General features: G+C 58.0%; 1 protein-coding gene and 1 non-coding gene across 14 annotated transcripts; both read right to left on the bottom strand.

Moving 5' to 3' along the window:
• On the bottom strand, positions 1 to 25731 carry UBAP2L (ubiquitin associated protein 2 like). 13 transcript variants are annotated; one of them, XM_035346622.1, is made up of 28 exons: positions 25493 to 25731; positions 24579 to 24656; positions 24062 to 24172; positions 21529 to 21697; positions 21160 to 21255; positions 20408 to 20453; positions 20021 to 20133; positions 18536 to 18610; positions 15351 to 15403; positions 13987 to 14072; positions 13371 to 13542; positions 12315 to 12516; positions 10758 to 11035; positions 10307 to 10479; positions 9436 to 9625; positions 8790 to 8844; positions 8160 to 8334; positions 7585 to 7657; positions 6832 to 7027; positions 6646 to 6734; positions 5920 to 5967; positions 5219 to 5300; positions 3489 to 3706; positions 3295 to 3400; positions 2048 to 2115; positions 1581 to 1778; positions 1086 to 1148; positions 1 to 585 (listed from the first exon to the last, which is right to left on the bottom strand). In XM_035346622.1, the coding sequence occupies exons 1-28, from the start codon at positions 25580 to 25582 to the stop codon at positions 490 to 492; spliced, it is 3399 nt and encodes a 1132-aa protein (XP_035202513.1). In that variant the 5' UTR covers positions 25583 to 25731; the 3' UTR covers positions 1 to 489. The 13 variants fall into 13 exon arrangements, with proteins under 13 accessions (XP_035202513.1, XP_035202512.1, XP_035202514.1 ...); XM_035346621.1 differs by having other exon boundaries at positions 5920 to 5973; positions 25493 to 25729; XM_035346623.1 differs by having other exon boundaries at positions 1086 to 1136; positions 5920 to 5973; positions 25493 to 25728.
• On the bottom strand, positions 5399 to 5533 carry LOC118178336. Its single transcript, XR_004756125.1, has one exon. It is a non-coding gene; the product is annotated as a small nucleolar RNA SNORA58 (small nucleolar RNA).

The following is a 25731-nucleotide window of genomic DNA, read 5'->3' as shown; positions in this document are numbered from 1 at the left end:
TCCATTAAATTTAGAACACGGTACAAAAAAAACACTTCAACTAATTCATCTTACAATGCTGTTCATATCAATTACTGTTCTTATTCCTAATAATAAGGGGGTTTGCTGTAGGCGACTCGCAGCTTCCACTCCTTTGGATCCGAGAGGTTCTGGGGCAGCAGGAGGTGCGGGGAGGGGGAGGAGGGAGAAAGGAGTAAAAACCAAAAAAGGCCCCTACGGCAAACGAGTCAGAATCTGAATGCAGAGAGAGGAGGAGGAGGAGAAAAAAAAAAAAAAAAAAAAGAAAAAATACAAATTCTATATTACATACAACAGGAAAGGTGGCTGAAAACAGACAACGCGGAGCCGCCTGCCGGCCCGCCCTGCCCTGCCCGGGGGCCGCGGGGTCTGGGTGCTGCCCCGCGCAGGGCGCTCTCCTCCCCGCATCCCTCGGCGTCAGCTCCGTGGGACTCATCCGGAAGCAAGTGGTGGGCGAGGGCCGCCCCGGCCTCAGTTGGCGCCCCAGCTGTAGCTGTTGTAGGCAGACTTGTTGGCCTGGGATTTCTGGGGGATGGAGCTGCCTTGGCTGCGCTGCCCGGAGCCGCTCTGCAGGGAAGGGGAGCAAGGAGGAGAAGCAGAGGGTTAGCACCGGGGTGCGGGCGCTGCCATCCCTGGGGTCCCAGCCCCGGGCAGCTCCGCAGGGTGATGCTGGCACCGCCGGCCCCGGGCGCTGCGGGCTGTGGCTCCTCGCTGACCCGCCTCAGCCCAGCACAAAGCTCCCCGCGGCCTCCGGCACCGGGGGGCACGGGCAACCGGAGACCCTGGCGCCGTGCCGCTGTCCCCCCCCCTTGGTGCTGTCCTCCAGAGCAGCGGCGGCAGCGAGGGCCCCGGCCGCACCGCGGGGGGAGAGAGGGGAAGGGGATGAGCACGGGGGTGTGTGTCTGTGCGCGCGGGTGTGTGTGTGTGCACATACTGACTGCGGGCCTCTCTCCTCGCCTGGCGGGGCCACGGGGGGGGGAAGGAGGGGGCTACGTGAGCCTGGGGGGCCTTAGGGGCAGGGGGAGACCCCAGGGCAAGTGCAATGCATTATCAGAGAGGTTCATTACCTGATCTTCCTGCTGGCGTTGGCAGCACAGTATCATCTGCAAATATGGAAGCTGTTGCAGTACCAGGATATGTAAAATAAAGGGACAAACTATGACAATAGAAATCCACGGTTAGACCTGAAAGCTACGGCGGGGTCGTGGCTGTGGCGAGGAACCCCTTTAACTGCCTTAGGGCCTGCGGAGCCGCCACTGCGAGGACCGGGGAGGTCAGGACGGACCAGGCATGTCTGCGTGAAGGGGCACTACCCGACCGTACCTGGTACAGCCCAGCAGCAAGGGGCTGTGCCGAGTACCCCCCAGCGGAGCGCACCCCGGGGCCTTCCTCACCTCGTCCTCATCGGCCCTGTGTGTATGTGCATGTGCGTGTCACCGCGTGTCCGCATGTGTCCGCTGCGGGGCGTGAGGGAGGGAGGGAGAGGGGGGGCCGGGGGAGCGAGAGCCCTAGAGATACCCCAGCGAGGGGTACGGGTACCCCTGGGGCGGGGGGGCGCTTACCTGCCCGTCCTGCTGCAGGTGGTGGTGGAGGATCTGCGAGTGGGGCTGCTGATGCGGGGTCAGGATGTGCATGAAGGGGGTGGGGGGGTACGCCGCCGCCGTCGCGGGGTTGATGGGGCCGCCGCTGCCCAGCGCCGAAGGCAGGTTGAAGGAGGCTGCCGGGGTTCCAGTGTGAAATCCCTGCTTCTCGAAGGATTGCTGAGAGGGAGAGGCCAACGGCGGAGTAAGGCCAGGCACCGGGACGCTTCCCCTTCCCAACGCAAGTCATTGGCAAGGGAGCCGGTGCCTGGTGCAGAGAACGGACCGATTCTCTACCCACAGCCCTCCCTGCGCTCAGAATTGCTCTACGTGAGGGAAGGCCAAGCGTTTCCCTTCTCCCTGTCCAGCTGCTCCAAGGGGAGACCCCTCCTCACCCAGGGAGGCTGTGCCAGAGCTCCCCAGCAAAGCGGCGCACGGCAGGCACCCACCTGAGTTTTGGAGTAGACAGAGCCCGAGATGTCCGGCACGCCGGTGTTACTGGATGTCACAGATACACCTGGGGAGAAGGAAACAGCAGCCTTAGGGGTCGGCAGGAGCTGCTGCCAGCAGAGCCAGCACCAGGTGGCAGCGAGCAGCCCGGCAATCTGCCAAGGCTGGGAGACATCCCCCAGGGAGCAGAGCCTTGGCAAGGCCAAGGTGCAGTGTGCCAGCACGAGGGCAAACTCTCTTGCTCTGAACAACGGCAGTTTCTGAAAGCCTCCCGAAAAAACGTCGGGGGCCTGTTGCCACTCAGAGAAACACAAATCCCTGAAAAGCTCAGAAAAGAACTCTGAGAAGAGCTGAGAGGATGCAGCAAATTAAACAACCCCTCAGGCACGATGCACTGGCAGGAAGGGCCTGCGAGCTCCTTGGCCATGAAACAGGCAAACGGCACGCGAAGGTGACAACTGTAGGCTGACACGGTGGTGCGACAACTGGCAACGCAGACGCACAGCCCGCATTTGATGCTTGGTTTTTCTAAAAGGTGGGGATACAGAGAAAAGCCTCTGCAATCATTTAAGGCATGCAAAAAGGGTTGAAGATTTGAAAGACTCGGGTTCTGCTTTCTCAGAAAGTTATTTCGGGTGACCTGTCGCAGAGCTGAAGCATCTTTGTGATGAGAAAACAGTCCTGAAAGGTTCTCAGCCCTAAAAGGTTCTAATCAGTGGGGAAAGGCAGCACAACTGGAATCCAGAGGCTGGAAGACAGATCCAAACGCAGGCCCTTCACAGGCAGCCAGACACTGACCAGTGAAACAAGACAAGCGGCAGGTTCACCGCCACCTTGCAGCTTCGAATCGGGACAGGACGCTTCTCTAGAAAGCGTGCCGAGCACAGGCGTCAAACAAGCTCCCAGGCTCAGACCTGGAGTAACCGCTGATTTATCGATCACTTGTACGTGGTAAAATAACTCAGTTCAGTGGCTTCAGCTCCGGTGCGAGCCGAGGCCCAGCCGTGCAGCTGCAAGTCTCAGAGGAGGGCGTGAGTTTGCTCCTCAAACCCACACCAGGCCTGTGAACGCAGAACGAGCCTGGGCCTCCTCGAGGAGAATCAAACGACACGTGAGCTGCACCGAGGCCGTTTCCCCTTCTGGATGCTGCTGATGTGAAGGCAGCAGTGCCCTCGCGCAGTCAGGGAGACTGAACAAGCCCCACGATAACTCTGCTGAGGAAAGGATGCCCGGCCAGGTCTCTTACCAGCGCTGTATCCGTGGGAGCCGTAGCCACTGGGCTGCTGGAAAGGGGTCGCTGATGCGTTGACGCTGACATTCACACCGTGCTGCTTGGAAGAGGTAGGAGCAACCTGAAGAAAGGAGAGGAAACGAGTGAGAAGCAGCTCTGTGAGGTGTTCTCCTGACCCAAACGCCAAGCCCTGCCTCCGGGGAACTCACAGGGAACACGGCGGGCCCGTACTGGAAGGTGCTGGGGAGCCCTGGTACCCCTGTGTAGTACGGCAGACTGGTGTAACTGTAGCCCGGAGGCAGCGCTGGGTTCAGGAACGTCTGCTGCGTGGTGTGGTGAGTCTGGGTCTGGCTCTGCTGAGGCTGGGCCAGAGTCGTTGCAGGAGCGGGGGAAGAGGCATCACCTCGCCCGAATTTTGTTAAGTCACCTGAAACACAGACGGAAGGAGAGTGAGGAACAGACGTGCCGAATCCGGGCCCACTGCAGCTCCTCAGGAGGCTGCGTCACCTCTGGGCTAACAGCGACACGGGTCAACCCCTCTCCTGCTGTGCGGGCAAGCCCTCAGACCCCAGCGTGACGTGCCAGCAAAGCACTGGTGAGGCTGTGCTGCTCGCCCATCCCTTGCTCTGCTGCCAGGCAGAACTTCAGCAGAGAAAGGAAACCCACGGCAGCTGAACCGAGGAGCTGCAACGCCCGACACCAGCCCACCTCCAAGCCCTGCATAAGCCCCGCTGCCGGCCGCCTGCACAGGAGCAGGGCCGGGGCGTGGGAGCATCCAAAAGTTCCCTCTGTGCATCAACAGCGACCCCGAACACAGCTCCTCCAAACCAGCCCGGGGGCCCCGTCCTCCCAGCGAACAGCTCAAGGAGCTGAGCCAAGTATCTTCCAGCTGAGGATGTGAATGCCCCCTTTTTACAAGCAGGGCTCGCACCTCCCTCTTTCTTGCCTGGTGGCACTGAATCAAATGTCACTGCGGAGGGCCAGCAGCCCGCAGGGAGTCGTCGGAAACCTCGCTTCCTCTCTCCCGTCTGGGCTCGGCTGCGGGGAGCGGGGAAGCCTCCCTTCGCCCTTCTTTAGGAGCACCTGCTTGGCTCCTCCACGCCAACACTCTCCCTATTCAGGGCTCACACAGTAAAGCCAGTGAATTTCTCAGCGCTGCCCCAGCTCACAGGCAAGGCCGGGGTAGTCACACACATTAATTATCATCGATGTTAACTTGGCAAATTAAGCAAGCAGCAGCCCTGTGCTCTGAGCTTGGGATTTCAGCCTCGGCGTGCCAGGCAGAAGCACTTCTGCACAAACAAGCTCCCGCTGAAGCAGGGGAGAAGCCGTGCTGGAAAAGCAGCGATCCACAAAGTGCAGCGATTCCCAAAGCACGTAAAGGCTCAGAGCGACTGCTGCCCGCAGGCCTCCAGTCTCTAATTCACCCCGTGAATCAGCAGCTCCGATAAACGGCACCTTCCAAGGTCAATGAGAGACCAACCGCCTGCTGGGCGTTTAGTTTAAATCCAGCTGATCCCAATTGCCCTTCTTCCTCTCAGACTGTAGCAGGGTATAGAAACCAAATCTCTCCAGATATTCCATCCCAATTTGCTTTATATTTTCACTCCGAGTGCCTTCAAAGCAGTGCTGACTGCTTAATCTCTGCCTTGCCTGAAAAGCAGCTCCCCGGTTTTATGCCGTACGGGTACCTCCAGCCCTTCCTCATTCCCTTTCCAACAGCCCCATCATCTCCCACGTCCCCATCCTCCTGGTAACACGCCTCCGCATGACCAAAGACGTGAAGAATTCAGCTGGCGAGAAGTGCTCCAGACCAAAGGCAGCACGGGAGGCTGGGGCAGGCGTAGCTCCAGTGGACCACGGCACAGGGAGCCACCAAGCAGCCGTGGTGTGTTTGGCAAGAGCACCTGAGCAGAGCCAGCTCTGCCTTTTCCCCTACCAGAGTACGGATTGCTGCTCAGGCTGCCATCTCTTCCAGTCAGCGGGGTGGTGGGTGTGGGGAACGGGATGCTGTAGTAATCCTGGAGGATAAAAACAGAGAAGCAGCTTTGTAAGCTCTGTTCTAGTACGCAAAGCAGCATCTTTTGGAAAACGGGGATTTCAGGATTGCAGCCACTAGTTATGTTGGAGTATGGCAGTTCCATCAGTCACATCAAGGCTGACGACAGCCTGCAGCAACCCCAGGATTTTATTGCATGCACCGTCCCCCTCGTCTGGCTACTAGAAGAACCAGATAAGGTCTACTGGTGTGCAGCCCTTAAAACGCCTGGATTTTCCCCACCACTTCACAACACAAGCGACATACGTTGTACTTCTAAATAAAAACCGGGTTCAGAGGCATCGGGTACCTACAGGAGCCCCTCACTCCACTGCTGGACACCACAGCTCTGCTTGCAGCAGCGCGCGTGGTCCCTAGACCCCATCAGCACTGCTCCCTGAACTAGGGCAAGCGGTTCCCGAGTGCGAAGGAGCGATGGATTAACTCCTACTGCCAAAGAGGCGCATCCACTCGGCACCCCGTTCTGCCAGCTCTTCAGATCCTCCTCGCAGCCTCAGGGGGCTGTGCACCCCCGGCATGCAGCACGGGCAGCTCTTAGGGAACGTGGAAGCGGTCTGTCCACGTCAGCCTTCAGTACTCACCAACGGGAATCTCGTCTGGAGCATTTGCAAGTCATCATATCCATACACCTGTGGCTGGAAAAAGAGCAGATGATGTTAGGGACACGGATTAATTTGATTTCGCATCCAACAGTCAGATGCACATTGGATAAAGCCAGATCAGAGGCGACACCAGCTGCAGACAGCACTTGCTACTGCAAGACCGATGCTGCAAAGTTTCTTTTCTCCCAGCTGCTCAGAGGAAGAGCACCAGTGCCTAGCACCACCGCCTCAGGCTGCAAAGGCACTCAACAATTCTCCTCTAGAAGTTACTGCAACACTGAAACACGCCTCCACCTTCAAAAGAAAGCTGTGACAGAGCCCTAGCCTCTGTGGCAGTTGGCTCCCTTGTTCTGTCTTCTGTCACAGCACACTGCTGATGCAGCTCCCTACCTTTATGAGGTTCTGCCTTTGGCTGGGAAGGCTGCAGAGAACAGACAGACAGCATCTGCGCCGTGGTGACCGGCTACAGCCCCTTACCCCTAGGGGTACACGGATTTCCTCTGCCACTACCGAGGGAACAGCAGGTCCAAACCTCCTGGCCCAGGCTGCCCTGCTGTTACCAGCCCTAGCTCATGCTGTGAACCAGCTAGATCTGCCTGCCCAGCTGGCGGCAGGTTTGCTTTCACTGCTGCACCCCGTCCCTCCCTGCCAGCTGAAGGCTGGACGAGGAAGGCCCTGGTGGCACGAGGCGGGCGTCCCACTCACCGGGTAGGCGTGTAGCAGTCCTGGAGCCATGATGTATGGGTTAGGCAACAACGGTGGGACTCCAGGAGGGAGATTGGGAGGGGCTTTTCCTGAAGGAGGAAGAGAAAGGAGGAGTCACACAGTGAAGCACACAGCAGCAGCTGCTTCTTTGTGCCTCCCCTCATTCGGCAGTACCCGGGGAAGTACCTGATGTCGTTGCAACGGAGCTGCGAGTCGAGGCTGTCACCGTGGAGTTACTGCTGAGGCTGAGGCCCAGGCTGCTGACGCTGCTGAGACTGGATGAAACGCTGACGACTGGCGGGGCAGCTGATACCGTGCTGGAGGAGGTGGAGAAAGTGCTAGCAGAAGAATGGAGGCTTGCTTCACTCTCCACACTTGTGTGCTGGGGAAGGAAGAGAAGAGAGTGAGGGAACCGGGCTGACGTAACTGGCTGCAGAAATCCTGCAGGATGTGTGCAGAGCATCGCGCAGCTCTGCCTGCTCCCAGACATTCCCGATTGCCTGCAGTGAACTCGGCTGCTGCAGGCTACAAAGAAACCTGCTCTGCACCTGGCCTGAGACCAAAGTCCTGAGGCAGCCAACCCCTAACGCTTCCAAGCCACTCGCGCTGCTGTGTCCCAACGCATTGAGCTGGGAGAAGCAGGACTGAACGCCACGCCTGCAGCAAGGAGATTTATTCTGTGGCAGAAGCCAAGAGCACAGGGCTCTACTGCAGGAGCTCCAGCAATAAATGTTTGAACGGCAACACTCCATCAGCTACAAATTTGCTCTGGCATCTCGTTGCAACTCCGTGCCATTTTTAAGATCTACCACGGGCTTGAGAGAAGCTGCTATTATGTCTGAAACAGGCAGGGGGACAAAAGCCTTAAGCCAGGGGTGCACGGACAGCATCAGGACAGCAATAGAGGGGTGCACGGTGCTCAAGCACACCCAGACTCACCAGAAGAGTTGAAGTTGACGTTCGCCCAGAGGACGTGGATGAGGACAGACTGTTCTGCTGGGTGGGTAACGTACTGCGGAGAGAGGAGAAAGGCTGTCAAGCCAAGGTGAAAGAGTCTCCACCGGTAGCACCGGGCCAGATCCCATTCCCTAGCTATGCTACGTGGTGAAAAAGTACATCCCCTGATGAGACACAGATCACATCCCAAAACCCCACCAGGCCTCACTGCACCAAGGTGCATCACAGCACAGCCAGCAGCTCCCAGCCCAGGCCTCGAGCTGGCAAGGCTTCCCAGAGCACCTGCACCACCCTAAAGGAAAGGCCTTGTCTGCCTCCTGAGCGCAAGGACCTCCAGCCCCACGGTCACTCCTCCCATCTAACTCTGGACACTCACAAGTTTGTTGCTGGGGCTGCTGCAACAGCCGACCAGCTCTAGATGGACCCAGACCTCTTTGAGGAGGCGCCTTGGGATGGGACGAATCATTTCAATGCTTCTCCCCCTGCCCACTGCACGGAGCCCATACAGGACAGACTTGGACGCTTCGCCTCCCCAGAAATCCACCCCGCGCGCTCACCTGCTGAGCGGGGCGGTCGTCGTGCTGGGGAGCTCCTCGCTGTGGCTCAGGCTGCTGAGAGCCGTCGAGTGCTGGCTGGCTGTTGTCAGCAAGGCCGACGCAGACACCGCGTCGTTGAGAGGCGCGATACTGGGAGCAGAGGGGGAATCGGACTTGACTGCGGGGCCTGTAGCACCTGTGAACAAAGAGCTTGGGGTTAGGGGCAGCTCGCAGAGGACAGTTCGGTGGCAAGGATCAGCAAAGGCTCATCCAGGAGTGGGGAAGTCTGGGGGTGTCCGTGCTGCCAACCAGTTCCACACCTGTGACGGTGTCACTGTGTTGTGTGCCTCGCTTTGCCCCAGTATCCCCATAGGGTCAATGGCTCTGCAAAGAGCTTCAAGCCCTGCCAACGAGGAGCTTTTCACAGGGTAATTATTGTCATCAGGGAGAAGATGTGAGGGCTGACTCCTCAAGGGTTTCATGGAACCACCAGCAGAAGGCTGAACAGTTCCAGGTAAGCAAAGTGCGAGTGGCAGCAGTTAGTCCAGCACGGGAAGGACTTCCTATTAGCCCAGGTGAAGCTTTTCACCCAAAGCACAGAATCCCGGCGGTACAAGAGGCCCAGGACACCCACGGCACCGGCAGACTCACCTTCAACGGCCTGTGTGGTTTGTAATGGCGTGGGTTGTACGGAACTGAAACCATTCTGAGGAAAAAAATAAATAAAAGAGCATTGGGCATCACAGCTGCTCATTTCCAGAGGCAGATCTAATGTCAGCCCCTGCCCACACACCCTCCTCAGCTGTGAAAAAGGGCATGCCACCAAATGCCATCAGACCACGCTGGGTTCAGTCCCTAGCTCAGCTAGTCCAGCACCAGCGTGAGCCCCAAGCACACGCACGAAGCGTCTCTGCTGCTGGCAGTTCGGCTGCCTCACCATCCCGCACCCAAGCTAGCCAAAACTCAACGTTACCGAACCTGCGCGGCACGCGAGAATCAAACCCTGCAGATAAAACTAAATCCTTAGCCCAATGTCACTCTGCTGCAGGGTAATTATGCGCGACACGAAACACGGCCCGCAATGCACTTAACCTCTGCTAACCCCAGTGGCCCTGCCCCAGGTAAGTCATGGAGCTGAGGGCTCCGGTACCAGCCAGCAGAGCTCTCACCGGTGGCCACACGCCACGGGGTGAGGCTGGAGGAGCAGACATGCTCGCTCAACCACTTGGCTTCCCCCGGGGCAGTGCTTCGTACCACACTTGCTCAGCAGAAAGGACGAGCGAATCTGTTTGCCTACCTTGGCCTGGGTCAGATCTTTCTGGGGCGAGGAGGAGATGGAATTTGGGTATCGCCTCGTCTGGGTGGATCTCTGTTCGTACAGTGGTCCCTGAGCGCTGTTCTGGGAGGTAAACGTTGCTGTCTGTATTGTGCCGCTCTGGTAACCAGACTCCTGGCTTTGATTGGACGAAATTGTGGATGAAGATTCACTACAAAGAACAAAAAGGTTTCGTTTTCCTCCAAAGCAGCCCCGTCTGCGAGCTGCTGACACAGACTGCAGGCTCGCTGTTTCAAGTCTGCAAAATAAAGAGCGCCGAGCCCCGGCAGGCAGGAGCCACACAAGGCAGCCAAGGGCAGGAGCAGACCCAGGGAAGAGCTGACCCCGCTGCAGGAGGGTGCTGGCACCCAGCTGCAGGCTCGCCTCCCGCTGCTCTGCTCCAGGTGACATTTCATGAGCTGTCACCACTCAGGTCCCAGCACTCAATGGACCAGATACCGCGTGGCAGCCCAAGAGAAGATGGGAGAAATTTGTTTTCACCACCTGTAGGTACTCCTGCACCACGTCCCGGTGTGCCAGGCAAAAACCCACAGGAGGCACACGGAACCTGCTCACCAGGAGCAGCTGGGCCAGGGATTCCCCTCCAGGGTTTCCAGCAGAACAGCTTTCTGCAGCAGGAAACCTCTGCTTTCTGTACAAGCACCCGAGGCCATCCGGTCACAGAGCTGCCCGAAAGCCTGCTGGCAACTTGCGCTTTGCTGTTGCATACCTTGTCCCCCCTTTGCGACCACGGGCAGGGTCAGAAAGGGTCTACTAGCATGCAGTGACCGCAGCCCACAGGCGAGCTGCTCCCTGCTCGGATCAGTCACCCCTCTCCTCAGGGGGTCCTCACCTGGCGGTGCTGGTGTACAGGCTGCTCGGGGACTGGCTAACGGCGGCGCTCGTGGTGGGCGTCGATTCGTACTCCGCCAGAACAGGCTCCGAACCAAACTGTAATGCCCCAAACTGCAGGTTTAGCCCTGAGATATCTGCTGAGCCAGGCATTTCCACCGCAAGTGCAGGAATCTGCAAGGCAGGGAAAACAGAAATGCTCAGTCACTCCCCGGGATCAGCACGAAAAATGCCTTCAGCTCCCCCAGTCCCACCACACCGCGGCGCCTCACACCCTCTGAATTACCCTGTGCAACCCAGGAAGGCAACTTAGCTCCATCACCCCCCCTCCAGCCCCCCAAAGAGCCAACGCCACCCCCAGGACGGCTGAGAGCAGCCTCTCCCTCAGCAGCACCAAGGGAGCTTGCTGGAGCCCTGACACACAACGCCTCCTTCCCACCATCGCTCTGCACCTTGGATGTTAACGACGCTTTTTTCTTTTGCTGCTTCAGCTTCTGCTGTGCTGGCTGGGGACTGGAGGACTGGTTGTCTGAGGAGCCCGGGGACATTTGGGGAACGGGATTGGTTTTGCTGGGCAGCGGCGAGGAAGGGGGTGCCGGCACAGTGGTGGAGGCAGTCACCACGGGCTGCTTCTCCTGCATGAACACTTCGATCATGGTTGAAGTTGACGTGAAGGCCTGACGCTTGGTGAAGGGACTGTGCACAGAAGAGTCCGTCGGGTTCTTGAGATCTGCCGGGGGCAGAGAGCTGAGTTAGGCTGCGTTTCCTTCAAACGGAACCAAGTGCTGACATTTCTCACCACTAAGAAAAATAAAATCACTTCACACTGCACCTCCTGGAGCCCCTTAGAACGAGAGCGCAGAGAAGCCCAGCACCCCTCCTCCTCACTTTGCACTCTCACCACCATCCATGCCGAGACTTTTAAGCCCCTGTCCCCAAAACTTATTCCATCATCTCCAGGGGACAAAGCAAGCTTGGACAGCAGAAGCCCTCCATCCTCCTAGAAAACCAGACTTTAACGTCCCTTGTGTGGAGGCACCGCATGCCTGCCCGGCAGGGGCTTGGCGGTGTTTCCTCCCCCTGCTCTGCCAGCGTTGCTGCGTTTCCTTGCCTGCTCTTCCCCCTGCAAACGCAGGGCACCCTGCGAGCAGCACCCCCAGCCTCAGGACCACCGTCCTCCGCCTGAAGCAGCCAGGAGCACAGGCTATTAACACGCAGCTCCTGCTCCCTCTGACGCTCCTCTGTGGCTCCTTGTCTGAAAAGCCTGGGAGCTGCCAACACCGACTGCAGCTAGGACAGGGCTCAATTTTTCTTCAGCTTAGATTTGAAGCACAGCCGTATCTCTACGGCAAGAAATGAAACGCACGATCGGAAAGAAACGGCACTAGCACCCAGCCGCAGTACTTCTGAGATCTGGGCCCGTAGGGCTCAACACCTCATCTGAAAAGCACGAGCCTCTCTTAACTGGCGTCTACCCCTTCGTGCCAGCCCAGAGGCAGAATTACCTCTTGGCACTCGGCAGTCACCAGAATCACATTCCTTTAAAAGATGCATCAGGTCAGCAGCGAGACGAGACTGACAAGTGTTTGTGTTCAGGAAGCGTTTGCTGGAAGCACCAACGTGCAGATCTGTTACACAGCTTTACACCCAGCAGAAGTTCTGCACAGCGAGGGGCTTGGGAACCCCAGATCCGCGGCCCCGAGGCTGCCTGGAACAGCCAGCAGGTTGTGGTGCGCCTGCTCCCCGCATAAAGGGAACGGGGAAAGGCTCAGATGCACTACTACACCTTGCTCTTGTCAGGGAACGCCTTACACAAACTTGCACCTGGGGCTCTTGTAATTTCCCCAAGCTAAAGTTCGCTTGGCTGCGAACTTGAGGGGCATTTGGTCAAAGGGTTTGAACATCTGTTCCTCCTCCGAATCCCTCACCCTGCTGTTTGCAGCACACACTTCTGCAGATCTGCGAGAACACAGAACGCGTTCCCCTCTGAGGACCTACGCTTTCCTTACCGTACTGCACGAGAGACGAGGTCTGCGTAGCGGATCCCATGTCCCAGGAGGAAGCAGTGCTGCTGCTGCCAGGCTGGGTGTGCTGAGCAGCCAGCTGAGCCAGAGCCTGGGCTGTCTTGAACTGCTCCAGGAACTGGGAACCCGTGGTACTGCTGCCTTTGGCCTCCCCGACATCTCCAAACCCTTTCCCCAGCATGCTCACCTGCAATTTCAGCAATGAAACAAAGTCAACACCTGCCCTGCCTCGGAACTTGGCTCAGAGGACAGGCACATCTCCTAACACAAGCTGAACTCTCTGCACCCTGCCTCTTCTCGCCGAGCGCCTCGGTTTAACAGCCTTGAGCCTCGGGTACAGACACCTTCGGCAAGGAGGCCTCGTGCTTGTCCCACAGCCTTTACCAGGCTCGAGCCCAGGTAACTCCATCTAGTGCCTAACGCACTGCACCGGGCAGTGTCCTGGAGGCTTTCAAAGCCAGGCAGCAGATCTTTAAACCTGTCCTGAATTAAACACGCACTCGGCTTCGCCGGGCAGGACAGCCGCCACTAGGATTTGGCTTTTCGTTGGGGTAGGTCAGGAAGGGGGCTCAGAACCATCTCGTTTAAAGCACAATTTCTTTGCTGAAGTTACATGACAAAGCATATTCCCAGCTCTGCGCACGCCCATTCGGATTCAAGACCTCCTCCCTTCACCCATCAGCGCAGAGGTGCTGGCACTTCACCCCACACCAAACCCCCAGCCAGGTCCAGGTCTCAAACTGACGAACTTGCAGCCTCTGGATCGCAAGAGTTTCTCCTTTCCTCTGAGCAGGAAAGAGGAAAAGTTGCAAGCCTGGCGAGGGCAGGAGGGCAGGAACGATCCCATTTATTTCTAAGTAGGCAACGGGTTCCGTGCTCCCACTCTGGCAGACTGGCAAACCACCCAGGTGGAGGACTGCCCGAGGACGCAGACAGGTGCCAGGAGGGGACTTTCCCGCGTGGCCCAAGCGCAGGCAGAGAGCAGCGGGGACACCAACGTCTGTACAAGCCCGCAGGCTGGAGCGAGCGGCATTTCCTTACCATGCTGTGGTGAGAGAAGGAGTTACCGGAGGTCGGCTGGGCCATGGCACTCTGCTTGGAATTGCTGAACACCAGCGGCTGGGCCAGGGAAGGAGCCTGGGATGACTCCAGGTTTGTCGACTCGTTCTCCATGGAAGAGGGAGTCTTTCCTAGCAGTACTGCAAGGTCGATTCTGGATGAAGAAAGAAGAGAACCCGCTGAGGTGAACAGGAGCCGCCGCATCCCTTGCTTTTACTACAGCAGCGTTCCACCTCCAGCCCCACGATTTGTGCTTTTCACGTCAAACATCCAACGAATCTGCAGAATTTCAACTCAACCGCCAGTAGCGACCTCCGAAGGGCAGAGACTAGGCAACGCCCTGCACAGCCCTCTCTTGACATCATGGAACACAAACCTTAAGCACTGGCAAACGCCCCAAAATCTGAAGAACCAGTGGCAGAGCCTAGAATTCTGTAATCCAGACCTTCTGACTCCGCTCCCACACTTAAATACGTGTTAGCTCATTGAGAGCCGCTTCATTTTTATCTAGTTGGCAACGTTTGGTCTCCAAAGGCAAAGTGCTCTGAGACTCGGGTGCCACTTGTCCCACAGCACCAGTACCGCCGGGGGCCCTCACCTCTGTCCAGCTGTGATTGTCACATTCTCTGCGGGCAGAGGCACTGAAGACACGTTGGAGGCAGTGAAGATCTTAGTCTCAGACAGCTGGAAGACAAAAGAGGGAAAAAGGAATTCCAAAATCCAGACCAGCACGGTGGGACTCCGAGCGAAGCACACGAGCGTTTAAGACACAGCCCCAGGATGAGTCAAGAAATGAGGTGTTAGAACTCCGACATTTGGCTCCCATCAGAATCATCCTTCTGCATATTTCTTCTTGGGCGATTCACAAATCACCCCTAAGTCAAACAAATAAATCCCTCCACAGATCCGCTGTTGTCCACAAGGCCCCAGCATCCCGGTGGATTTAGTTTGGTGCTCCCCAGTCGTGGTGATCAGCACCCATCTGCAGAACCCACCGCAGGGGTTAGGTGCGAACAATGCCGAAGTCCAAAGGAAAAAAAGCTTCAGACGGGCAGTTCGGCTTCCAACAACCCCGCTGTCACCTGCGCGATCTGACCAGATACCAACAGATCTACTTCAACCGGGGGGAAAATAACGCTTCTCCAAAGGAACGAAGGGGAGGTTTAACAACCACCTGAGGCTGAGCTCGGCGTTCGGCTGAATACAGGCGGCTTCTGTTCCACACTGAGGAGCTGCCGGCAACTAAGCTGTGGGAGTTTAGGAACAAACCCACGGCAGAGGAACCTCTGAGAGCACATTACACACACCGAAGGCAAGACGGGCTACCAAGGCACTCTTTAAGCAAAGACCTGGCTGGAGCAGACGGAAGCTGCCTGCGCCTCCAAACCCAGCAGGAGAGCCTCCCTCAGACAGTGCCTGGAAAGCCAAAGCTCTCTCCTCGTGCCCATTCCGTAGGCCCAGGTAAAATGAGCATGCAAAACCAGTGATGCTACTAAAAAGCCCAACCCTGCTCCCATCTGCAAGACCCGAAGTTCTCCCTCGGTTCTAAGACTGGTCTGAAGCCCCAGTCAGAAGAAACCGACAGACAGGCGCTAACAGCAGGTGCTGACATCCACTGTCTCTCAACGGAGGCTCCAGGTAGGGAACAAAACTCATCAAGACAAGCCAGAGAGCAAGGCCAGTTGATGGAAGAATTCAAAAAATGCGGCAGGAAGAAATAAGAGGACCAGACTCCGTGCCCCAGGAGAACCCTTCCTGTGCTGGGCTCCTGGGACAAGCTCTACGACCCCCGTGTTTTAGCAATATTTACTCTCCTCTGTCATCAGAGCTCCTGGAGCTGGGAGCCCCGGCTATGCCCGCAGCGTGCCGAGGGTGGACTTTGTGCTTCTCTCCTAGCTGTGTACACAGGCAGGACACCCCCGCCAGCAGCACGCGGAGGAGGGGGGTTTGGGGAGTACCTACATCTTCATTCCAGTCCTCCGTGCCCCATTCTTCCGTCGCTGCCCTCCACGCACCTGAAGGACAACAAGAGGCACAGACGTTAGGCGTGTGCCGAAGCTCCGCTTGCAAGAGCCGGGGAAGCACTGGGAAGCTTTGCAAGCAGCCGGGAGGACTTTTATTTGCCAACCAGACAAGTTAAAGCAGCCGACCCCAACCCAAAATTCACGGGCAAGTTACCACAAGGGGATTGCCCTAGCCTGGCCCAGGCTGAGCAGCACCAGGGGGGGCCCTGGGCCAGCAGCTAGGGCAGCGCGCGCCCCCCGGCACCGAACGGGAAAGCTGAGCCTGGCGAGGAAGCCCCGGCACCGTCCCCGGCCTCCTCGTCCCATTTCCCTGCTCTCCCCCCTCCTACGGCAGCAGCACCCACGAGCAGTTGGTGTGGCCCCAGCAGCTCGGACAGAGCACCTCTGCTGCGGGCCCCCCTTGTGCAGGACCCCCCCGGCCGAGCCTCCGCAGCACCCAGGGGCAACCGAACCGTTCGCACGGTCACTGCCCCCCCCAAAAATGTCAAAGCCTCGTGGAGAGGGGAACGGGAATCTGAAAGGAAAATTTCTGGGGCTAACCAACCCATCAGTGTTCTGGGTCCAATTCTGGAGAAACGCCCCAAGCGAGGAAGCTTAGGGTATCGGGGGAAAGCACGAGGCTTCAGCCACAACCCACCACAGCGCAGTTTGTGAGACAAGCAAGATTTATCGAAGGAAAAGAAAAAAGAAAAAGCAAGCTTTGCCTGGCTGCATCTTCAACTTGTTCGGTCCCGCAGACACCAGCATTTAACCCCGGTGCTTTGAGCTGCAGGCAGTGGCTTCCAAATCCATTAGGCAAAGGAAAATTTGGTGTGGGAAGGAAGCGGGACCATTTTCCCTCCCCAGAATTCACAAAGCAAAAAAAGAAAGCCCCCTGCCCTGGTGGGTTCAGCCCATGCAAAGCAGGTGAACAGAACCCACGACAGGCAGGGGGTTAATTCTGGAGGGAGTCACAAGGACAGAACAAGTTGGCATCAGCCCCTTCATCAGCTGAAAGCCTTTTACAGCATCAAAACAGCACGTGGGGAATGAGGGCTCTGCAGATCCTCCTGTAGGGCACCATCAGGCTCTTGGATTTTGGGGGAAAGAGCTCAGCAGATCTTCCCATGCGCACTCCAATTTTGAGGCCAAAACATCCAAACTACTGCGTACCCGCAGGTGGGGTGCTCAGAGGACCAAATAATTCTTTTTTCTTTGCCTGACGTTGAACCAATCCAAGAAGCTTTCCTGGACTTTTAAGTTATTTTTTTTTGGATTTTTTTTTTCCAACAAACTTCCCTGGCTCCCGGGAGTCGAGCTGCACGACCGGACACCGGGCAGAGTTCAACACACCCAACCCAACACACGGGGGGGTCGAGCAGCCTCCCCCGTTCCCTGGCCTGTTTGTGCCCTCGCAGGCGGGCAGCGGGAGGGCTCCTTTCCAGGCTGCAGGGATCAGAAAACCCCTGCCCGGGAGGGAAGCGGGAGCTGCGCGTCCCTCGCCCCGCTGCAGTCCGTGGGGCAGAGCAGGAGGCTCGGAGAGGTCCCAAGGAGTTTGTGCCCGGGGCGGAGCGCAGGGCTCGGCTTTAGCTGTGCTCATGTGGGGGGAAAGAAGCAAAGCAAAGCAGCAAGGAAAGCGGGAGAAATCCTGCAGACGAAGAGCAGCCACCGACGGGGCTTGGCTGGTGGGCATCTCCCTGCTGCCAGGCACCCAGGGAGAGGGACGAGGAACAAACCTGCCTGCTCGTGCAACGCTCGTTGCATTCTCTGGAAATGCTCCAGGGAGCTCCTACCCAGCACCGTGCGCTTCGCTTTTTGGTTGTTTGCTCTGAAAGAAGCCGAGCGTCTCTCCCCACGCAGCTCTTACCAGCGGGGAGAGCAGCAGCGCGGCGCGGCCACGGCCGCTTGGCAGCGTCACCCGAACGGGAACCCCTGCCTGCCCTAAGGGAGCTGCAAGGAGCGGCTGATCTCTTTAAGCTCCTCCAGGCAGGAAAAGAGGGCTTGAAAATACGATTATCGTATTTTTTAGGCAGAACTTGAGCGTCCCATCGTGCAGCAGAGAAGGGTGTAAGGAATTTAAGCCACGGCGTGCCGCCCGGCAGCACGGTCAACTAAGAGGCTTGCTGCAACCGCTGCTGAAAACCAAAATCCCATCGTGTCGTCAGGACTTTCTAAAGAAAGGAGCAAAGCAGAAGGCTCTGCAGAAGGGTTTTAACCAGGATTCCCAGACATCAGGGACCGCAGCAGGGCTGAGGTGGGAAGGGACCTCTGGGTCCAACCCCTGCTCGAGCAGGGCCACCTGGAGCAGGGTGCCCAAGACCGCGACCAGAGGAGAAGACATGGGTTAAATGTTCTGGGCCTTCTCCGGGACACCAGTGGCATTTGGGGGGCTTAACAGGGCCAACTGGATCAGCCCAGGGGTCTCTAAGGCGTAACGATATAAAAGCAGGAAACAAACTGGGCAGGCACCGAGCAGCTTCGCCATCGAGCACCCTGGTCCCCCGACTACCTCGGTGGAGATGGGATTTAGCAGCTTAGCATCGGTGCTGGGACGGTTGGACCAGGTGATCCCGTGGGTCCTTTGCACCCCTGTGTGTCTACGATTCTGGGCCGGTACGCGGCCGCCTTGGGCCGTCTGCTCGGAGGGAGGCAGCGTGGCAGTCCGGAGGCAGCCGTAAGCGGAGGCAAAGCGCTGAGGGAGTGGAGCAGGACTCATCACCCCGCACGGCGTTCGGAACCTGGGCAGAAACCCAGCGGGGGGGCGAGCGGAGGGACTGCTGCAGAGGCAAGGGAACAGCACGGGGACTGCGAGTCTCAGCTCCCTGCACTTGAGACAGGCAGAGGAGGGCTGAGCTGCCTCGTGCTCCCCCTGGGGCAGGGTGCTCTGTCGGTGCTGGGGACACAGCGCTGCTGTGGGTGCTGAGAAGCAGTGGCTGAAGTCAAAGCGTACGTAATCCACAAGTACGCAGGTTAACCTCTCCCAGTTTACATTCAAGGAGTCAGCATTAGTAAAAGCAGAGTCAGAACAAACGTCAAAATTCATTAAAATGAACAAATTAAGAGAGAAGAATGACATATCCACAGATATTTCAGTTTGTTTAAAAAAAAGCTGTAAAGTAAAGGTATCCGGGGCAGTTAGTGCACCTGGATGTATCGTACCAGGAGCAGTGTCAAATTTTCGGGGATAATTTGACCCCTCACCCCCAATGAAATCAAGTCCTGAAACAAAAGAAAAGAAAAGAAAAAGACAACCAGTGAAATTTTGACTTAAATGAAAGCTTCATTGCCCCCACGTCCATCAGCCACATTGTACCTGTGGATATTGTTAATTCAAGGAGATGCCCGAGGCTACAACAGGAACAAAGTGACCACACGCGACACCGGGGAACGATCAACTTCCCGGCTGCGCTGTAACTCCAGAGCAGATGCAAACTGCTGCGTCAGAAACCGTCTTAATTCCACTCCAACCATGCTCTAAACCACCTTGTTCCGTATTTCCAAAAAGCACGGACGGAGCGAAGCACACGCACGCCTGCTCGGACCAGGCAGCTCCGCTGGCAGCACACAGAGCTCTGCTCCTTTGGCTCTTCCCTGCAGACACGCGGGCCCCCCCTGCCCAGCAGGCTCCTACTCTACGCCCCTCTGGCACTCCGAATGAAGCCGTTTAGCTTTTGAAGCCATCAGCAGGACGATCACTCAGCCTGCTGGAGTCTTACGCATCCAGGCCTACTCTCTCCTTTCGGAAAAGCTCATTTTTTTCCTGAAAAAGTAACATCTAAACTAACAACGTGCAGCGGAAGGGACAGCACTGCACAACCCGGTGCCGCTCTTTCCAAAGCTATCAGCAAACACAAGAAATGAAGCTGGCCTGAGGCAGCGTTTCCGCAGAGCTGTGAAGGGGTCTTGTAACCAAAAGGCGAGGTTTGAGCACTCGTGTCACGTAGAAATAAATAGTTTGTGGTACCAGATTGCTGCAGGGGGACTCAAGCATGCAAGGGCGGGTGGGTGCTCGCAGCCGCCCAGCAGGGAAGCGATGAAGGTTTCTTTTCGGCTGACTTCATGTACCAAGGTCTCACCCTACAGCAACCTGAGCAAGATGACCACGAAAACGCCAACGCTCCCCATCCCAAAGCCGACTCGGACTCAGAGCAATACTCGCAGGAGGCTGCACTGAACACCCAGGGAGCCTGCGTGCGGTTATCGCGCTCCTGCCCGTAAAAATGCTTCTGCGAAGAGGCAGCACGGGTTCTGCTGGGAAATCGACCTGAGGTGAGCGTCCCTGGGCCTCTGTCAGCGACAGCACACACAAGCTCACACCTGAAGAGCCACCCAGCTCCAACCTTCCAGCACGGTTACCCCTAACAACTGACATGATGCAGCCTTTACGGGCAGATCTAAAACCTCAAAGATAATTTCCCAGGAAACCCAAATACGCGCTGGTTATTCCTCACACAAAGGCACCTCTGGATGCAAAGAAACCGAGCGACTGAATTCCGGCTCTGAACCAACAACCTGTTCCTCCACCCTCAAGCCTCAGACCTGCCCAGAACCTCCTCAGCACGACCGAAGGGCCACAGACCCCACTTATGATCTAAAAACACAACAGCAACAAGCTTAAAGGCCGCCTACTTGTGCCATCGTCCGGTTCAAAACTGCCAGTGTTGTTCCACGTGTTGTTGTTGCTGTTCCCATAGCTCTCGTCCGTGCTGGCCGGCTCAGCGTAGTCAGCCGGGTTGAAAGTTCTGTACGAAACACAGGGAAGAGAGTTTGTGATTCCCTCTTGCTAAACACTTTAAAAACAGCTGATGCTACTCGTGCCGTGTTAGGAGATTCCCCGAAGACTGCTCTGCTCAGCAGGGGAATGCTCCGGCGACAGCGGCCCTGCCGAATTTAAGCTAGCTTGGTGCAGCTTTTGTTTCATTAAAAGCAACAACAGACAGAAGAGCGAGGCAAACGGCAGTACTGACGCACAAAGGTCTTGTATTTTCTGCTGTGGCGCGTCCCAGTGAAACTTACCCCATGCCTTGGGCAGAAAATCTTCCCCCCCGCCTTCCGGAGCCACCTGTAAAACACACGCACGCACGGCTGAGCATCGCTCGGCTCTGCGCCGCTGGGAGAAGCAGCATTTGAACAACATATGGAGTTCTGGTGCCCAGAACATAAAGCGCCGAGGAGCGTCCCGAGTAGATGGGGTTTCCAGCAGCGGCTTTATATGTACATGAATGGCCTCAGCTGGCTGGCAGTGTAATTAGTGATGCACGATTCCAGGCTCAGATGAGGTTTCCAGCTGGCACGAAGCGTAAATACCAGACCCCAGGTTCTGATTTCTGTACTGTGTCCTCGGCAACAATGCCCGAGCAGCACGGATTTGGGGGAAAAATGAATTTCTGCCACTGAGTCTTGAAAAACCAAGCCAAGTGCTTGCACAGCACTGGTGCCGAGAGACACGCGTGCAGGGCTGAGGAAGATCCAGGTGCTGTCGCCAACGAGCAGCCTGCCCGCCTGCCAACAGGCTCCTTGGTCCTCTGGTGCCCCAGCTCTACGGGATAAAGCCGGGCTCAGTTCACCTCCAGGGGTGGGACACCAGAACTCGTCGCTGTTTCTACCACGCGTAAAACAGGGAAGCAAGGCGCAGGCACTATCCCTAACCACAAAAATCAAGTGCTGCTTTTTGGCCCGGCAATTCCTCTGATAGAGGCACGTCACGGAGGAGCTGCGCTGACACCGCTCTCCTCCTCCCACCCTCTGACACGAAGCCCGGCGCGTACCTCGGCCTCGGCCACGTCCCCGTCTCCCTCGTTCTGTGCCTCGTCCGGAAGAGCCTCCACTCTTGCCACCGTCCAGTCCGTTCTCCTGGCCCCGAACTGAAAGAGAACAAGGCAAAGAAACCTTCAGGATGCCTTCAGGGAGGATGCAAGAGCAGACCGCAGGCACGGGAGCGCGGTGGCTGTGCGCGCGGCCAAACGCTCCCGGAGCTGTTCTTTAACCGGCGATCCGAGCGCAGCACCCAAGGGTGCATCTCAGACGGGGGAGCACCAAACGGGTGGCCACGCACACAAGGGTGATGCTCCTCAAAGCCGTGCCTGCCCAGGCAGTTTACTGGCAGGTACAGGTGTTAGTAAAGGGCAGGTCCGTACACTCTCTTCCACGGCTGGCACCTCGCCCCCGCCTCGGCGGCCCGCCACGTCGTCTGCTGAAATCCCGATCCCTCTCCCGGTTTTCTTTGCTTTCTTCACTGGGCTCCGTCTGTCCGCTCTCCTTCTGTCCTTGGACACCCTTCTTCTTCCCGACCATTTCCCAGGAATGCTGAAGGTTTGCAAAGGGGAGAGCAGTTAATCACAGTGCTGGGTGCAGCACACACACACACACTTAAACGGGCCACAAAGAACAAAACACAGCTCCGGAAAACAAACAGTTTCCAGCCTGATTTTATTGGGAAAGGCCAGCTGCCGACACGCAGCACTGCCTCCCTCCCAGGGTGCCCGGACAGCCGGCTGGGATGCCGGAGGAGGTACGAGGAGACAGCTCCTATTTCTGCAGTGATCCCTGGGCCTCCGAAACACAGCGGGCGTCATGCTGGAGATCAAAGCCTGGAGGCTTCGCTCTGTCCAGCGGGAACGAGGCCGGCACCTCACACAGGTCCCTGCTCCGGGGGAGCTCCCGCAGTCACCGGGTAAATATTCCCAAGTGCTCTGCAGCCAACACTTCGGGGTGAATTATTCTCCCGAAAGCAGCTGTCTAAGAAAGGCCCTCCCGTGAACAGCAGCTCCCACGGAGGAGACCGTCCGAGTTCATCCACAGGCAAGTTCTGCTCACCCCCAGCGGGGCTGTAAGACGTTGAGCACGCCTCCAGCTTCTAAGCCCACACGGGTTTGTTTTATGACAGCCTGCAACGGTTTCATATTCTTAAACTGATGCTGCACACTGCTGGAGTAATTACAAAGAGTCCCAAGTCATTGACAAGCACCTGACAGCACAACTGGCAGACAAACAAACAGCTGGGTTTGGATGGCAACACGCGGGGACAGCACCGAAAAACCTCAGAGGCACAAAGTGCCTTCAGAACAAGGGCTTCTCAAGTCTCTCTCCACGGGTATCTGGCTCAGAAAGAATTTTGGGAAGGCGTTCACTTGGAATGCTGCAATTCTAAGCAGAGCCTAACTCAAGGTGAAGACCACGCCGGCTCCTCTCCTGTTGGAAGTACGGTGAATGACGAGTAACCAGCTCAGCAGGTGAGCGTTTGAGCCATCACCCAGCCTGTTCCTTACCAGGAACCCCCCTTCAGGGGCTGCTGCGCCAGCCGAACCCAGCCCAGAGCAGCTCCGGGAGCCGCGAGCGCTCAGAGCGCGGAGGCTGCCGGTGCTCGTGCTGCAGGTAGCAGCCCCCCGGGCACCGCGAGCTGAAGAAGTGGCAGCCACTCGAGGGCTCTGCTCTGCCAACGCCGCCCCTGCCTCTACAAACCTTCCGCAGCGAGCGTGCCTTGCCCTCGTGCCTTGCCCTGCATCTCGCGCTGCTGGGGGGGCTTCAGCTGCTCGAATGAAGGAGACGCCGCGGCTTGCTCCCCGAGCGCTGTTTTTGTGTGTTCATCTAGGAACAGTAATTGCTGCCATCGCGGGGGGTTGGCGCTCAGCTGGAAGCCGCCGGTTACAGGGGAGGAAAGTATTCAGAGCAGAGCTTTGCCTCGGCGGTGCACGTTCACGTCACCCCCCTTCCCAAAAGGGTTTTCCGACAGCTGTTCTGTTCCGTTACCAAAGGAAAGGGCTCTCGGAAGGCAAGGCAAGAACCCTCACGAGCACCACGCTGAACTCGGCCGCTGCCAGAGCTGGCAGAGCACCTGATGCTGGGAAGCAGCTGCCTGAGACAACGCAGAGCTGTCCGCAGAATCACAGAATCCCAAGCCATTCACCCATCTCACGGGTGATAAAGAGGGGGAAAAGAGCTACTGCGCGACGTTTGGGAGCGCCAGCTACAGCCTCAGCCTGGCACGCAGAGCTCGGCTGGCTCCGTCCGATCGCGGCGTGCTGGGGGATCTGTTCAGCAGCGGTGGGGAAGGGTCTGAGGCTCGGCAGCTTTCTGCTGGTTTGCAGCAGGATTTGTGCCTGCTGCCCTCGCCACAGCCCACGCGCCTCGTGGGGGGGCTCCCACTCGTTTACAGAGCTCACCTTGGCTCGCCTAGCTCGACAGAGAACACAGAAAGGGCAAAAAGACCCCAAAATGCGTGGCACAGGAAGATCGGCAAGTCGCCGAGGACGGGAGGGAACGTTTAGGGCCGGAGAAACAAAAGTGCCAAAGGAACAGAAAGGAACCGCCGCTGCCACACCTGCCCTGCACCGCAAGTCCCTCAGCCCTCGGGAGAAAAGAGAAGTTACTTCCCGCTCACGGCGGCGGGGCAGCTTTGCCACCAGTACGCTGGCAGCTGTACGGTGCCCGGATTCAGAAGAAATAGGAAGCAAACGGATTGATCACATTTTCCCCTCTATTTCCCTCTGCCAGGCTGGCCACGCTCCTGTTTTCTGCAAACCTACGACGTGAAGAAACCCGGAGATAACCACGCTTCCCACGCCACTCGCGAGTCGTTCTGCTTGGTATCTGCACGTTGCTGTACGCCTCGGCTCCAAACGGGCGGTCACACCGAGCCGGGCCCGCCAGGCTGCCAGGACCCCATCCTACCGTGTCCGGGTTGCCCTCCAGCAGCACGTTGATGGCTCTGTTAACATCCCCGTTGCAGTCGTGCAGAGCAATCACACACTCATCCTGGTTCTTGCCTGTGATGTCGATCAGCTGCAGGAGACACGGCCACAGTCAGCGTGTTCCCAGCCAAGGGAGCACCAACGTCCCCCCGGCCCTCCTGCGAGGCGAGCAAACCGCATCCCAAAACAGAAAGCACTGAAGGAACGAGGGGGTTGGCAGCCTTGCCAGCCGCCCCAGCTTAATTATGCCCCCGGACGAGAAGCAAATCCCCAGAACCGAGGGTGGGAATCTCTGAGTCACCGAGTTTCACCACAACCTAGCCTCCCAGCTCCGTGCCTCGGGATGCTGCTGAGCCTTGTGCTCTGGGGCCACGGGCAGCAGGCACGCGAGGCCTCGAAAATCACGGTGGAAGCCCAGGGAGCAGCCTCCAGCCCTGCCCCGGGGCGTTCGCTGCCCTCTGCCACTGCCCTCGACCTCCCGGAGGGTTCACACTCACTTGTTTCACTTTCTCCTCAAAGTCGGCGTCGTTGTGGTCCGAGATCATCTGTGCAAGTCGGATCTGTTCCGCAGTGGCCTGAGATGGAACATCAAAAGAGAGCGGGGTTAGCCGGCACGCCTCGCACTCGCCCTCCTCCGAAGGCCGTGCCGCTCCCGAGGACGCTGGAAAGGAACCGACGTGACGAGGAAGAGGCGCAAACGAGGGCCGGGAAGAGGCAAGCTTCAGAGAGGAGCGAGGGAGGGGAGCCTAGGAGAAAGGGAAACGCCGCCGGGTGACCTCTGCACCGGCGAGCCCAAGCCACCGAACCCAGCTCCACCTCGAGGCAGCCCTCACCACCGCCAGGACATCGAGACCAGACGGCTTCACGGCCGCCCGCCTTTGGTAAAACCGGGCACGGCCGGAGGGAGACAGAGAACTGTAGGGGTGGGAAGGGACCTCCAGAGATCACCGGGTCCAACCCCCTGCCAAGGCAGGATCCCCACGGCAGGCTGCCTAGGTAGGGTCCAGACGGGCCTCGGATACCTCCAGAGGAGACCCCACAGCCTCCCCGGGCAGCCTGTCCCCAGGCCCCGCCACCCTCCCTGGGAAGTTCTTTCGCGTGTCGGTGCGGAACTTCCTGGGCTCCGTTTTGTGGCCATCTCCCCTCGTCCTGTCCCCACGGAGCACAGGAAGGAGGCTCCCCTGCATCTCCCACACCTCCGGTACTCGTACACACGTTACCGATGTTCTCACGGCCGGGGGAGGCGGCACCCTGCCGGCACCGGCTCCCGGGCGGAGGCGCCCGCCCTGCCTCCGGGAGCGCCCCGCGGCTCGCAGGGAGCGCTGACGGCCTTCGGCCAAGCCCGGCGCCTGGCCGGGAGCACCAGGTCTCCACCTCCACGCCAGCTGGTTTCCAAGGACGCTCCCCTTACCTGCGGCCGCTGCTTGTGCTGTGTCTGGCTCTGTGTCTGTGTCTGCTCCCAGTTCCCCCGGGCTCGGCTGGTGCCCACCGATGTCATCATTTACAGTATATACAAATAACAGTATTTACAAGGCAGAGCTCTGCGGTGGGGCGGGGGAGAAGAGAGAACAGGCTGTTAGAAACCGAAAACACAAGGCAGCGCCGACACTGAGCGACGAGCGAGGCAGCCGGCACGGCCCCACCCTCCCG

Source organism: Oxyura jamaicensis, chromosome 25 (assembly GCF_011077185.1).
Source record: "Oxyura jamaicensis isolate SHBP4307 breed ruddy duck chromosome 25, BPBGC_Ojam_1.0, whole genome shotgun sequence".
Lineage (NCBI taxonomy): Eukaryota > Metazoa > Chordata > Aves > Anseriformes > Anatidae > Oxyura > Oxyura jamaicensis.
The sequence above is the reverse complement of the archived record's forward strand: the minus strand, read 5'-3'. Positions and strand labels throughout refer to the sequence as shown.

Bases quoted from the DNA above. Each gene is read 5' to 3' on its own strand.
- UBAP2L (XM_035346621.1), bottom strand. From the start codon at position 25,582: ATGATGACATCGGTGGGCACCAGCCGAGCCCGGGGGAACTGGGAGCAG. The intron at 2,116-3,294 runs GTAAGAGACCTG...CCTTCTCCCCAG, and splicing joins CTCCCACGGATACAGCGCTG to GTGTATCTGTGACATCCAGT. The intron at 586-1,085 runs GTAATGAACCTC...CCTTCCCTGCAG, and splicing joins AACGCCAGCAGGAAGATCAG to AGCGGCTCCGGGCAGCGCAG.